We start from the raw sequence: 16286 nt of genomic DNA, 5'->3' as shown, positions 1-16286 counted from the left end.
TGTGTGAGTCCTTCAACTTTGTTCTGTTTTTCAGTATCATTTTGACAATTTGGGGCCTCTCTTCTTGTATAGTTTAATACATTAGACAACAGCTAAATGAAATGTATTTTCATGATTTAGTTTTATAATACATAAATATTGCCAATGTTAACTTTCATAAATACTGATAATTTTTTTTTTTTTTTTTTTTTGCTTTTTAGGGCCGCACCCACAGCGTATGGAGATTCCCAGGCTAGGGGTCTAATCAGAGCTACAGCTGCCAGCCTACACCACAACCACAGCAACGCCAGATCTGAGCTGAGTCTGTGACCTACACCACAGCTCATGGCAACACCGGATCCTTAACCCACTGAGCAAGGCCAGGGATCAAACCAGAAACCTCATGGTTCTTAGTCGGATACGTTTCCATTGCACCATGACAGGAACTCCTGATAAAAATAATTTTTAAAAAGAATATAGGGAATTCCCATAGTGGCTCGGTGGTTAATAAAACCAACTAGTATCCATGATTAACGAATTAATTCGTTTACAAGGCCGTGTTTGATCCCTGGCTTTGCTCAGTGCATTAAGGATCCGGCAATGCTGTGAGCTGTGGTGTAGGTCACAGATGCGGCTCAGATCCCATGTTGCTGTGGCTGTGGCAGAGGCCAGCAGCTGTAGCTCCAATTTGACCCCTAGCCTGGGAACTTCCATGTGCCAGGGTTGCGGTCCTAAAACAACAAAAGACCAAAAAAAAAAAAAAAAAAGAATATGGAATCTCTATAAATACAGATTTACTGTTAGGCAAAAAAAAAAAAAAACCAACCAACCTAGGCAGAACACTGTATAGCTGGCTGCCACCAAAATTTTAAAAAGAATATATATATATATAGCATAACACTAGAAAAATACACATGGTAGTGCTCAAAGAACTCAGCTCCTGAGAAACTAGATTGCTAGGAGACAGGAATGGAAGAGAGATTTCTTTTCACTGACAACTCTTTTGAATTTTTGTAAATTGTATACACATACGGATTTACATTTTTTAATTAATCAAAAACTCTATTTTTCAATTTAGTTTTTGTTTTATACTGAAGTATAGTTGATTTACAATGCTGTGTTAGTTTCAGCGGTACAGCAAAGTGATTCAGTTATACATATATCCATTCTTTTTCAGATTCTTTTCCCATATAGGTTATTACAGAATATTGAGTAGAGTTCCCTGTGCTCTACAGTAGGTCCTCGCTGATTATTTTATATATAGCAGTGTGTATATGCCAATCCCAAACCTCCAGTCCACCCTACCCCACCACTTTTCACCTTTGGTAACCGTAAATTTGCTTCCAAAGTCTGTGATCTGTTTCTGTTTTGGAAATAGGTTCATTTGTATCACTTGTTTTTAGACTGCACAGGTAACTGATATCATATGGTATGTGTCCTTCTCTTACTTCACTTAGGATGATCATCTCTCAGTCCATCCATGTTGCTGCAAATGGCATTATCTCATTCTCTTTTATGGTTGAGTAATATGCAGTTCATATATGTATTACATCTTCTGTTCATCTGTTGATGGACATTTCAGTTGCTTCCATGTCTAGGCTATTGTAATTAGTGCTGCAATGAACACTGGGGTGCATGCATCTTTTCCAATTGCAGTTTTCTTTGGATATATGCCTAGAAATGGGATTGTTAGATCACAAGGTAGTTCTCTTTTTAGTTTTTTAAAGAACCTCCATCCCATTCTACCTAGTAGTTGAACCATTTACATCCAATGTATAGGAGGATTTCCTTTTCTCCACACCCTCTCCATCATTTATTATCTGTGGACTTTTTAATGATGGCCGTTCTGACCATTGTGAGGTAATACTTCACTGTAGTTTTGATTTGCATTTCTCTAATAATTAGCGATGAGGAGCATCTTTTCATGTACTTTTTGGCCATCTGTCTGCCTTCTTTGAAGAAATGTTTATTTAGATCTTCTGTCCATTTTTTGATTGGATTGTTGTTTTTTTTGGGTTTTTTTTTGAGCCACACGAGCTATTTATGTATTTTGGTGATTAATACAAACTCTCTACTTAAACAGAAAATATAATATTGCCTCTTGATGTGGACTAAAAAAAACTTTTGGAAGAAAGATGGTGAAGGGTCTGCAGGAGGAAGCTTTCATCCCCTCCCTGGGTCCCTGTGTGAACTCTGACCCCTACTTATGAGACAGCAACCAGGGCTGAAGATGAAGCCAATGGAACAGTAAGGCAGTGCTTTGTTGATGTGATGCTAATTGGCCTCACGGGGACCATGCTACCCAAATAAGTTCATCAACCCAGGCAACATATGGTCACCTATCAAAATTATTAAGTTTGATTAAACGGTTTACTACTATTGCTAACTATTTATATTTCAACTTGTTTAGGGCAGATGGAGGGGGAATATCGGCTTTATTGATTAGCTCTGCCCTGAATATCAAATGGAGAAGAGGGACTATATTGCCATAGTAATTATTTTTGTTATCTCCAGAATTAGCAGCACTTTAAAAACATTTTAAAGCTTAAGAATTCATATATGGATATATGAAAAAGTGGTCTCTGATAAAATACCGAACAATTATTTCTTTTAGAACGTCTCTATGTGACAGATGTCTGTTCTAGTCAATCAAAACGTAATTTCCCCATAATTATGCACAGAATGAAAAGAACTTAGGAAATATTTAATATGCAGAGGCTTATCTCAGTGACTGACAGCTACTGTAGGAAACCCACATTTTATTCTCCTACGGTATGCAAATTCCAGACAGAGCTCAGGAAAAGGGCTCTGACTCCCTTAAAAAAAATAACAATTTACTCTCCATTTATGAAAGAACCTATCATATGGCATAGGTAAATTATTTCAGTTTGCCTCAAATTAGAAATATTTTAGAAGAAAAATGGCCTACTGAGTTGAGCATTAAAATATTCATGAAAAGGATATCTTCAAAGAGGTTAATAATTATAAATGCTGTGCTCAATGTATGAATATACAAAACTCCAAGGAAAAATGTTCTGAGGCCTAGGAGGTGCTAGATTTTTCAAGCTAAACAATGCCTTTAGGCAAGTCAAATGAGATCGTAGATGCAAAGCCAAGATCATTCCTCATGCTAATTAGTAATCACTGCTTCCCCTTCCAAGTTATTTCATTTTAGGAAAAGGTACCACCTCCACAGCCAGACACTGGGGATCATCCAGGACTCTCTCAGGGTCCTGGTTCATTCAATCACCAAGTACCAACTCCGGCTCATCCTGAGTATTTTATGAAATCATGCCCTTTCCTTCTTCTTTAGCTGAGCTGGGTTTTTTTCATGGTGCAGTTTCCTCTCTGAGCTCCATTCCTTTGCTCCTGACCTGTCCCTCTCATGCCTTAAACTCCACCCTCTACAATGCCACCTTAGTAACCTCAGACACACATTATTAACTTCTCTGCTTAAAATGCGACTGCCTCCAGAATGTGTCTGCTGCTGTGGTATGACTTTCCACACTGGTCCTTAGAGCATGCACATCTGAGCAGCAACCACTGGATATCTTCTGCTTTAGCCTCTAGGGTTAATGCTCTCTGTATTTTTTGTTCAGCTGGTGATATCCAACTCCTTTTCTGAGGCTCAGTTCAGGTGGCCTCTCCAGCTTCCTGGATCCTCAGGAGAGGCTAAGAGATCACATTCTCTCATAAGGTCCTGCAGTACAGCATTTATCATGTTTTACAAAATCGATTTGTAGGTACATTTGAATCTCTCACCAAATTATAAGTTCCAAGAGCACAAGAACCATGTCTAAGTATTTTTGTGGCATCCAACGCTTTATACAAGCCCTGGAACATGGTGGGTGGTCAAGGAATTGAACTCAAAGGAGCTGCTATAGGATAAGCCGATTATATAAGTGGAAAATGTTATTCAGTTTAAAACACATTTGGCAAAAAATGCATATAATAAAAAAAACTAGAAAGCTGTTTAAAACTTGAGCTTAACTTAAAATCCTCAATCTGCTATGTTTGGGGATAATTTCTTATTCCGGGTGGTAATATGCTGAGAAAAAATTAATGTTCACTTATTTATACACTGCTTCATTTATATTGTGTATCATTCCTAGAAGGGAGAAGTAGGGAAATAAATCAAGATCATATGAACTCAAATTCAAAAAAAAATCTTTTGGAAACAGCTATAGAAATACCTTTATTTCTTCCCTATAAAACATTTAATAAGCATAATTCATGAATTTGGTATTTTCAGGAACTGACTTTTTCCTTTTTGTCATTATGTTTTTGTTTTTTGTTTTTCCTGTTTGCCATTTCTTGAGCCGCTCCCTCGGCATATGGAGGTTGCCAGGCTAGGGGTCCAATCAGAGCTGTAGCCACTGGCCTACACCAGAGCCACAGCAACGCAGGATCTGAGCTGCGTCTGTGACCCACACCACAGCTCACGGCAATGCAGGATCCTTAACCCACTGAGCAAGGGCAGGGATTGAACCCACAACCTCATGGTTCCTAGTCGGATTTGTTAACCACTGAGCCATGACAGGAACTCCTTTTTTGTCATTATGAACTGTGGCCTTTAAAATACATATACTGAAGACCTTCGACAGAGTGGCAAAAGAAGTCTACAAAAGTTCCCATGTTTATAAAAATAACCACTTTAATGAAGTAAAGATGTTCCAGTCAGAATACACCAGCAAAAATTTTTCTTTTTTTAAGTTATTTTAAACACAACCAAATTTTCATAATGCTTTAAAAGCGTTTTAAGTTGAAATGGCAAGAAAAATCAATTTAATTTAGAGGATGGGATAGAACAGGCAGCATCTCAGGAAAGTGTAAGTGCCAATTATTTCACACATGCCTATTCGACCCTTAGCTTTTAGACACCAGAATATCACTGCTGAACCATTAAAATACCAGCTGAATTAAATATGAACATATGCAAATAACTTGTGGCAGTACCAATATATGGAACTAGAGCGTTTTCACAAGGGGTTCTGGTCTTTCCTACTCAAAGTATGGTTTTAGGTTGAAAGCATCACTGGGAGCTTGAGAGAAATCCAGACTCTCAGGCTCCGCAAGTGACCTACTGAACCAGAATCTGCATTTTCAACAAGATCCTCTGATGACATATGGGCATCTTAAAGCTTAAGAAGCACACTGTTTTTGGTGACCCTGAAATTCTCCCAGGCAAAGTTCTGCCTGGAAAAGAATCTCCTTGGCTAGAGCATACCCTAAAGATAAAAACCTAAGGATTAATTTCACAGCTGTCTTCTGTGTGTATCTGGAGCAAAAGCATTAAATACTAAATTAGTTTTAAAAAGTGGAAAAAAAACTCTATTTATCTAAAAATACTAAATTAGTTTAATTCCAATACCAAAATTATCATCTAACACATACACACACGCACACACACGCAGTTGTATCTTTCCACTAATAATTATTTGGACTCCTTTTGATGGAAGATCATGAGACATCACATAGTTTCATGTCCTTTATTTCACAAAATCATTATCATTCTAGATAAGGGAAATCTGAGATAATCTGAAAGCCCATTATTTCACAAGTTCCTTTTAGTCACTTATTCTACTATTTAATACTACCAGGAAAATTTTCCATTCATAAACCAAACTCCCAAATTTTCTAGCTTAATTCCATGTATTATTCTTCCATTATTAGAACAACCAGCAACCCCATTCTTTAGAGCTCCGAGTTTTGCCAATCTGGAGGACCTGGATCAAACAGGACAAACCTTGGATTATGTGGTGCTAAAGCAACATCTCCAATGGCGCAAAATATAATCTGTGATCCTAAAGGACATGATATAAACATAACTGGTATTATAAACAGAAGAGCTTTTAAAAGATAACTTCAGGTATAATACGACCCAGCATAGAAGACGCGGTGTAACGCAGGACCTTCCTTTTTATAAAAATGGCCTTTTTAAGAAGACCTCATCTTAAAAGAGTGGGTCTTGATCTAATGCTTTCTTTTCTAGGGCATCAATCTGAAGACCATAAGATACTGAGTTTGATCAAAAGGAACCGAAGAAAGTTAAATATGTTCAGCCAGGTTTCCCAGTTAGAACATGGTAGCAGGAGTTCTTTCCCAAAGGACCATATAGCCAAGAACAAGCATCATCTCTGATGAAGGAAGCAAAAAGCTTTTAGGCCAGAGAGCATGGCAAAGTCTAAACAGCATGGTCACTCAGCCTGAGAGAGGGGATTCCAGAAATACACCCAAAACCAAGAGATCCAGAGATCTCAAAATCTTTACAAAGAAGAAGAAGAAAAAAAATCCGTCTACCTTTAAAGTCAAGTAAAACTTAACTGTTAAGTATAAGGGAGTTCCCGTCGTGACTCAGTGGTAACAAACCCAACTAGTATCCATGAGGGTGTGGGTTCGATCCCTGGCCTCGCTCAGTGGGTTAAGGATCTAGCATTGCTATGAGCTGTGGTGTAGGTCACAGACGTGGCTCAGATCTGGCTTTGCTGTGGCCATGGTGTAGGCTGGCAGCTGCAGCTCTGATTCAGCCCCTAGCCTCGGAATTTCCATATACCATGGATGTGGCCCTAAAAAGACAAAAATTAAAAATAAATAAATAAAATACGTATAATACAAAAGTTATGCATTAAAAATAATTACTATTAATGGCTGGTGATAGAGGCACTCCCCCATGAGCCCTGAACACTGCTGCATGTTCCTGCAGAGTGGACAAAGGCTTAACTGCTTATACATGGGCCATTTCACAGGGCTGCATTTTCAGCAAGTAACCTTGAAGGATGAGATAAAGTCTTCCCTGGACAAATGGCAGGAGAGCTTACTCCTGCTCTGATAGCAGTGACCTCCCCAGCTCCCAGAACACAGCCCACTGCCTGTGTGAGCATCCACAGCGGGTCCTTTACATGACCCAGGTGATGTTAGCTTGTAAAGAGGGTAAGATCCAAGACCCTGCACGGTTCTTCACACTGACACTGGAAAACACCATTTCCATAAATTGCAATTTATCTTACCGGATCCAGGTTCTTAAACAGCAAGATGTCTTTGCAGGCCTCTTGCAATCGATTTCTTTGATCGTCAGTTTTAGGATGTATAATCTAAAAGGACACCAAAATTAACAAACAAACTATTAGTTTACTCACCTGACTCATAAGGGGTAAAATTTCCTAGCAGGACATTACAAGGATGAATCATGAGTGCAGGGGTTCACTTTAGGTGACAAGACATTAACTACCAGCTTGAAGTATGGGAAAGGAATACAGTTTATCTCAGGAACAGGGTGCACATTTCCTTAATACAGCACTTGAATGTTTGTCAAAGTAGTGTCTTTCCTAGGTTAGCAAGTTCATTCTATAAGGGTCTGGACTGGCTAATCACTTGAGACGTCAAAGCTCCAGGCCACAGGGACATACAAAAGGACACGAGGGTACAGCAGCTCTGCTAGATCGCCTTCATTCTCTTTACTACTCTTTACTACTCTTTTGTTTTTTTTGTTGTTTTTTTGTTTGTTTGTTTGTTTGTTTTTTGTCTTTTCTAGGGCTGCTTTCTCGGCATATGGAGATTCCCAGGTTAGGGGTCTAATCGGAGCTGTAGCCACCGGCCTACACCAGAGCCACAGCAATGCAGGATCCGAGCCGTGTCTGCAACCTACACCACAGCTCACGGCAATGCCAGATCCTTAACCCACTGAGCAAGGGCAGGGATGGAACCCGCAACCTCATCGTTTGTTAACCACTGTGCCACAACGGGAACTCCTCTTTACCACTCTTTAACACTGTTTTATACTCTTTACCACTGAATTCAATACTCTTTCAGGATGCAGTAGTTCCCTTTGTAACTTGATAAACGTCTCTAAAAGCAAGTAAAGTCTTACCTGTGTGCTCTTGCGCACAACCTATGTAACTAAGCCCCCAGGGAGCAGGCACTCAAGCGCTGTTGCACCAAGAGAGCGTGGCTCCAAGGAAAGATGAATCCAGCCATCCTGGTGTGCTCGTTTCAGAAAGAGCTCAAAGAAAACCATGCTCCCATATGCACCCAAACTTTTGTTCCAGAGGGCGAAGGCCAAGAGAGTGCCCTCTGTAAGGGGCTGACTCTTCAGCCTCCCCTCTAGCAGAAGGCTTAAGCAACATGGACCCAAAGGTCCATTCTTTGGTGAACATGGGCAGCATGTAACTCTAAGATGAGCGAGAGAGGTCAGAGACGGTCCAAAAAGCGGAAGACATCACATCGGTCTCCCAGAGACCCACACACCCCCTTTTCCTGTTCTAATGGTCACGCGCACAGAGACCAGACTGTCAGGATGACAAGCAGAGTAGCTCCCCTCCTCCACAAGAACCAGGATCGGGCCATGGTGAGTTCTGTGCCCAGGAATAGATTAAAACTCACAATGGGAATTAAAATCAGCTTTTCAAACCCATCTCAGATGGCTAAATATCACAGGCCCAAGAAGAAGTGAGGAAATGGACAGTGTAGCTGTGTTATTTATGTTTATGCGGGCTGTTTATACACTACGAAACAGTCTTATTAGCCAGTGAGAGAGGAAGTCACTGCCGCTTCTCCTCTAAGGGTAAGGAATGTGCAAACTTTCATTTCCCATCTAATCAACACTGTCTCAAACTAGATCCAGTGATGGCATATGGATCCAGATAGAGCAGATCCCGGTGCCTAAGAACTCGCTGCTATACAAGAAACTTTAAAAATCCAGATGTGAACTAAACCATGCCAACCAAAATTCACTTCTGCCTCCTTCAAAGAAGGAATCCTAACACAGGAAAACAGAATAAAACAAAAAGTTATTTCCCGGGTCACAAAATCCATCTAGAACATCAAACGGAAGCAGTCACAAATGTCTGCCTGCTGAGAAGCTCTATCCTCAGAGAGGAAAGGTTGAGGATACCACGTCACTGACGTTGAACGAATTTCCTAGGTCCGAGGTGGAGCCGCCTCTGCCCAGGGTACCACGGCAGCAAAATCAAAGCTTAGATAACTCTTGTGTCCCTATAAATGTTCCACTTCATCAGAAACACAGTGTATCACCAGTCAATCCCCCAAAGCCAAGCCAACTCTGGGCTCCAAACTTACTTCCCTGTTCCTTATTCGTTTTCTGGTTCTCTCTTCCTTGTTCCTTATTCTTGACCCTATAAAGAGCGTTCTGCCTTCCACTCCATTTTGCAGGTCTCTGGACCCGAGGGAACAGAGACTGCCTGCTTCATGCCCTGTTAAAGTTTGTATCACCCAATTGTTCAGAAGATGGTCTCCTGCTCCCAAAGACTTGTTTCCTTCTGTTGGGTTTGGTGTGACCCCACAGATGAGATCTGTATCTGGATAACCAACGCTTCAGCAGGGTACCTAAACATGACTTTTTTTTGGGGGGGGGGGGGCACACCTGTGGCATACGGAAGTCCCCAGGCTAGGGGTCAAATTGGAGCTACGGCTGCCGACCTACACCAAAGCCACAGCCACACCAGACCTAAGCTGCAGCTGCAACCTACACCTCAGCTTTTGGCAACATCATATCCTTAACCCACTGAGCCAGGGATCGAACCTGCATCCTCATGGATACTAGTCAGGTTCTTAACCTGCTGAGCCACCACTGGAACTCTCCAAATGTGATTTTTATTATCCTAGAGGCTACTTTCTTTTCTATTAGAATTTATTTCTGATTTCAGGATAAAAAAAAATCTTACTGGTTAAACAAATATTTATGTAGCATTTACTATGTGTCAGGCACTGTTTAAGGGCTTTAAATATTGACTAGTTTTATCCTAGTAACAGATCTCATGAAATAGGTGAATTTTAAGTGCTAAGTGAAATGAGTCAGGCAAAGACAAACACCATATGCTCTCTCAAGCGAGAAGAGTTAAGAAAATTAACCTGACCAAGTAACTTTCTCAACGTCACACAGTTCAGAAGCTGCAGAGCTGGGATTCATCCCAGGTAGGGTGGCCATCGAGTTTATACTTAAACGGGGGTGAGCAAACCATGGCTCAAAGGCCAGATTTCTTTTTGTATGACCCCTGAGCTAAGAATGATCTTACATTTTTAATGACTGGGGCTACCCAAAAAGAAAAAAAAAATCAAAATACTGTTTCCTGACGTGAACATTACATGAAATTCAAGTGTCCTTTTTTTTTTTTTGGCTGCAGCAAGCAACAGCTTGATGGGGGAATCTATTTCCAGACCAAGGATTAAACCCTGGCCACAGTGGTAAAAGCACCAAATCCTAATCACCATCCACCAGGGAACTCTCTGTAAATAAAGTTTTAAAGGTCCCAGACACGCCCGTTCATGTATGTATTGTCTATGTCTGTTTTCAAGCTATCATAACAGAGCTGAACAGTTGCGACAGAATCTGTACAGCCCCCCCAAGCCTAAAGTATTTATTATCCAAGAAAGGTAAAATTCTCAAGAAATAAAAGCTTTACAGGGAAAGTCCCAATTCCTGCTATAAACTTCTGCTGCATTTCAACTAAAAAAATTTTAAAAACTAATTAATAAGACCGACAATTTTCTTTAAACACCCCATCTATTTTGTTAATCAAGGGAAGTCTGTACAAGTATTTTCCTATCTGTCCAATCTACTCTCCACACAGAGCTGAAAAGTAACCTTTTAAAAATTTCAATCAGAACACCCCATTCGCCAAATTAAAACCTCGATGGATTCCGTCACGGCTTCGGAGAATTAAATCCCCACTCCTTTCCTTTGCTACCCTCACCTCAGCCACTCAGCCCCAACCACAGCTACCTTCACTGAGTCTCCACCTTCCTCCGTGCTGATGGACGTGGGTTTCTGGCAAGACTCTTGCCACGTCCATCCTTCTGGTCTCACGTCCAAGAAGCCTTCTTCAACTCCTCCATTTAACTAGGGACCCAGGTGATTTAGGGGTTTGGATTTGGTTTTAATTCCCACACCCTGTGACACTGTCCTTTTAACACTTCATGATTTATGACTGTTGGTTAACTTGGCTGTTGTCAGCTTCTGCTATTAGACACTAAGCTCCAAGACGGCAGGGGCTTTTCCACCACGTTCACTGCTGTACACCCAGCACCTGGCCAGGTAGGCAGAAGGCCCTCTCCAAACACTGAGTAACAGAACAAAGAAATGCTCCACTCTTAAATTCACCAGCTCTTTTCTGCAAGCTTCTACGTGCTAGATGTACATAACCCTTACATTCTCACTTATTAAAGGCACTCCAACTAAAATCTGCTATTTTCCAAAATCAAGCTTAAGTATTTAAATTTTCTTTGTAACAAGAACCTACTGTATAGCACAGGGAAATCTACTCCATAGTGTGAATAACCTAAATGGGAAAAGAGAATGGATATGTTTATATGTATGACTGATTCACTTTGCCATACACCTCAAACTAATACAACACTGTTAGGTCAACTATATTCTAATAAAAACTTTAAAAATAAATTATTTTTCTTTGAATACATATCAAAGAATACCTATTTACACTAGCCTGAGATTTAAGGATTTAATAATATAAACAGTCTCTGAAATAAGATAAAATGTCCAAATGAAATGTTAGTTTCTCAAAATACATTATATGTTTTCTTTACATTTTTTCTAGTACCTGTTTAGAGACAATTAATTCTGAAATCTGTACCAATCATTTCCAAGGGCTATGGTACAAACTGCCTTACAGTATCTAAGACAAAAAATAGTTTATAGTAACATATTTAGATAAAAGTCAACCTAATGGAGAGTCCAAGATACTTTATTATAATGATTAATACATCATTAATAAAATAATGACCAAAAACTATTAAAGTCACATTGAAGGATATTACAGGGGACAACTTGGGTGAATGCCCAACCCACAAAGATGCCTTCTTCTCCAAAACTGACCTTATTTTTTTTAACCTTTTTAAAAAAATTGTAGTTAATTTACAATGTTGTGTTAGTTTTGGGTATATAACAAAGTGATTCAGTTATATATGTACACACACATACGTATGATTTTTTTTTCAGATTCTTTCCCATTGTAAGTTGTTACAGGATATTGAATATATAGTTTCCTGTGCTATAGTAGGTCCTTGTTGTTCATTTTATATATAGTAGTGTGTATATGTTAATCTCAAACTTCTTATTTATCCCTTCCCCTTTTTCCTTTTGGTAACCATAGACCGTTTTCTCGGTCTTCAAGTCTATTTTTATTTTGTAAATAAATTCATTTGTATCATTTTTTAATTTTTTTTTTTTAGATTCCACATATAAGTGATGTTGGCTTCACTCGGTATGATAATCTTGAGTTCCATCCATGTTGCTGCAAATGACATTAGTTCATTCTTTTTTATGGCTGAGTAATATTCTGTTGCAGATACATACCACACCTTCTTTATCCATTCCTCTGTGGATGGACATTTAGGTTGCTTCCATGTCTGGCTATTGAGAATGGTGCTGCAATGAACTCTGCAGTGCATGTGTCCTTTTGAATTAAGAATCTTCTCTGGATATACATCCAGGAGTGGGGTGCAGGATGGTCTCACTTATAACTGGCCACAGCCAAGTTGAAACTCCTTGGCCTGGCCCCCCAGCCAAAGTCAGGTCTGTGAGAAAGTCTCCACAGAGAAATTAGGATTTTAAACTGAGAGAGACACAGAGTGATTGGCAGCTGAGTCCCTTCCAATGACAAAACTCTGAGTGCTGCACCACTGCTGTGTAAGGACCCCAGAGGCGGGCTGGCTCCTGCCCACAGTGTGGGGTTTTCTTTAACACTCTCAGGATTTCTATAAGATTTCCAAGTATATGTCCAGTAATTCCCCCATGTTTTCTTTTTTCTTTTATCTCAATATGATTGGGTTCTTTCCCACGACCAAATGAATCTTAACTGGTAGAGCCTTCCCAACAAGATGGTTAGAAATCCGTTAGAGTGATCCAGCCAAACCACTTTATCACAGGCATCAAATGGTAGCTAAGAGTTTTCAAGTCCATGAAACACTGTATATTTTTTCCAAACTGCATTTTTAGATGTTTTTTAATTTAGATTGTTACTAAGTTAAAACGGCTTATCAAGCATCTCAATTACTAAATTTTATCATACACATTTATACACAAAGAATGCTGTCTTCAAAGTCGCCTGTTATTTCTGCAAGATACATAAATAAAGGGTAGAGGGGGGAGGGGCTGTTTTTCAGACCACGTGGAGTCATAATAGCACATTACACATTAGTAAAGATACCCTGATCCTAAGGCAATGTAATTTCAGACTAGAATTTATAGATTTTATCAAAATATGTAAGTTCTCGAACCAAGAAATGAGTACCTGGTGCTGGAATCCCCGCAGGGACAGGAGTGAATTGGGATTTCCTCCAAAATCCTCTGTGTCATTTAAGGCTCCTGATAGTCCTACCACTAGATTTTACTTATATTTCAGGGAGCAAAATGATGTAATGGCTTAGGGACACAGTATCTGCTTTCCTACATTAAAACCCCATCTTACTGAAGTATTTTTCAGAGCTATGGAAAAAGATTTTTGTTTTTATTTTTTAAGGCCAGACAGAAAAAAAAGGAGCTTTTTTGTAAAGTATGTACTCAGAAAAAAAAAAGTAAATGATTACTTTCCATTTCCAGGCTCAGTCATCTCTTACTTGGTTTACTTTTTACTAAATAAATAACAGGAGAACAGAGTTAAAGGACACAGTTTAAAAACTGCTTCAAACCAAACTGGACAAATTCTTGCAAAAACAATATGTCCTCCAAGGTACCATTTTCTGAGCAAACTATCAGACTCAGATTTTAAAAAATAATAACTGCTGTACTGACATTTTAGATGTAATTTTATTGTGATTTTGTTGTGGTCGTTTTAGAATAAGCTTCTGTTGTGATAAATTAGTAGGAGCAGAAGGCTTTTCCTAGTATTTTTCTTTGCTAGAAATACTAAGAAAAATAACATTATCACTATGGGCAAGAGAGCTAAAAATATGTTCATCAGAGACTATATTTTTGCAAGAGAAATAAAACCACAACTGCAGGAAGTTTTTACGTTCATCTTTCTTTTTATCCAAAGTGGATCAAAGTAATTATACAGAACTTGAAGTAAAAGAAAGCTATCAGAGATAAGACTAGGAATAATTCCATTATGCCTCCTGTTAACCTATCTACCTGTTAACAGCTTTTCTATTATTGTTTTCCTTATCCAGGACAGGAGTTTTATTTAAAATTAATATATTCCGTAAATTACATACCCTGGACTCAGCATCATCTTCTTCTTCATCAGGATTATAAGCTTCTGCACACACTATAAAAATAAAAATGGATGTTTTAAAGATTTTCATTAAAAAACATGTTACAAAATCTTTAAAAAGTGATGAACAAAAAGAATACTGTGGTGTAAATAAAACATTAATTCACCTCATCCAGGGCAAGCAGTCTTCTACCCAAAACCAGTTTGCCATTTCAATTTATAAAGAATTTACTAAAACATAAAGCTGTAACTTTAAGACACTGATAATTGCTTTTTTCCCCTCCTATTCAGAAAAACGTAGCTTAACCTCTATACCTTCATTTCCAAGCTATAGAAATGTATAAGATCAAAAAATTACCTAAAAGAACAAACACATAAACACATACACACACGTGTGAGGTGATCAATTTAATTATACAGTTATGAGTAACTTTCATAAATTACCCACAATTCAATCTTCCAGGAACAAATGCTATTAACATTTTGCATATTCAAGTCTTTATTCTGTGCTAAGTTTATATTGGATACACAATTTAAAAAATTCATTCTTCATTTAATACTGTAAGAATTCTTCGTGCCATGAGACACATTTGTTAATATTATTTTAAGGACTGCTAATTATTTATCATAAGCCATAACTTACCACTCCCCTAATGCTAGACACAAAGCTGGCTTCTATTAAAACCTTGCAGTAAACATCTTCACGCATTAATATATGTCTACATTTCAGATTTTGCTGTGGAATTATTTCCAAATGTTATTTAGGGACTAAAAGGTATGACAATTTTTAAGGCATACTTATCACCAAGTTTTTTTCCAGTGAGACTGTACCCATACAGTGTCCTACAAAGACTGTAAGGAGAGTCCTCTAAATGGTACATCAGAGGCAGATATTACTGCTCAAAATCTTTGCCAATGTAAATGAAAAAACTTTTATTAAAAAATTATTATTGAATTTGAACAATTTTCAAATGTTTATAATAATTTACTTCTGTATTTGGTTTCTTTCTTTTTTTTTTTGTCTTTTTGCCATTTCTTGGGCCGCTCCCACGGCATATGGAAGTTCCCAGGCCAGGAGTCGAATTGGAGCTGTAGCCGCCAGCCTACGCCAGAGCCACAGCAACGCAGGGTCTGAGCCGCGTCTGCGACCTACACCACAGCTCAGGGCAACGCCAGATACTGAACCCACTGAGCAAGGGCAGGGGCCAAACCTGCAACCTCATGGTTCCTAGTCGGATTCGCCAACCACTTCGCCATGACAGAACTCCAGTATTTGGTTTCTTTTTGACTTACACCAGTCTCTTAATTCTTTTTTTTTTTTTTGTCTTTTTGTCTTTTTTAGGGCCGCACCTGTGGCATATGGAGCTTCCCAGGCCAGGGGTCCAATTGGAGCTGTAGCCACCGGCCTATGCCAGAGCCACAGCAACGCGGGATCCGAGCCACGTCTGTGACCCACACCACAGCTCACGGCAACACCGGATCCTTAACCCACTGAGCGAGGCCAGGGATCAAACCTGCAACCTCATGGCTCCTAGTTGGATTTGTTAACCACTGAGCCATGATGGGAACTCCAGTTTCTTAATTCTTAACACCACACTTTGTCATATTTCTTACAATCATTCTATCCAGTTTGCTTTTTTTTTTTTTGGCTGCACCTGACACATGTGAATATTCCCAGGCCAGGGACTGAACCTGCACCATAGCAGTGACCTGAGCCACACAGCAGTGACAACTCTAGATTCTTAACCACTAGGTCACCAGGGAACTCCAGTTTGCTTTTTCACTATAATTATCAGGTATACAACAATTACGCATGCTTGTTTATTTTTAATGTAGTGATTATTATAGTGATATTTAATGTAGTGCTATTCTGTAATATGACTTAAACCCAAAGATAAACATCACAAAAATACCACTGCTTTCGAGTTTGGTATTTGCAAATCTTCTTTATTTGCAAGTCTAAAGATCAGTTATTTCTCTTTTCCTTCAGTTTGTAAAGGTAGACCTTTTTGCATTTACTTTTCAGTCCATGTGGGCCTTACTCTGGCGTGGATGTAGGAATGTAAAGAGCAGAGGTCAGGTGAAAGGCTGACAAATGTCTTTCCAGGGGCCTCAGGATGG

General features: G+C 39.1%; 1 protein-coding gene across 1 annotated transcript in view; it reads right to left on the bottom strand.

The window, feature by feature from the left end:
- The window catches only part of PRKAR2B (protein kinase cAMP-dependent type II regulatory subunit beta), a 108137-nt gene that overhangs the window by 27155 nt on the left and 64696 nt on the right, over positions 1-16286 (bottom strand). The window contains exons 3-4 of the mRNA XM_047752331.1: positions 14167-14219; positions 6987-7070 (exon numbers count right to left, since the gene is read on the bottom strand). Of these exons, the coding sequence (XP_047608287.1) occupies positions 6987-7070; positions 14167-14219 (137 nt within the window). The remainder of the gene's footprint in view (positions 1-6986; positions 7071-14166; positions 14220-16286) is intronic.

This window comes from Phacochoerus africanus, chromosome 11 (genome assembly GCF_016906955.1).
Source record: "Phacochoerus africanus isolate WHEZ1 chromosome 11, ROS_Pafr_v1, whole genome shotgun sequence".
Lineage (NCBI taxonomy): Eukaryota > Metazoa > Chordata > Mammalia > Artiodactyla > Suidae > Phacochoerus > Phacochoerus africanus.
Note: the sequence above shows the minus strand (reverse complement) of the source record. Positions and strands in the feature narration are given on the sequence as shown.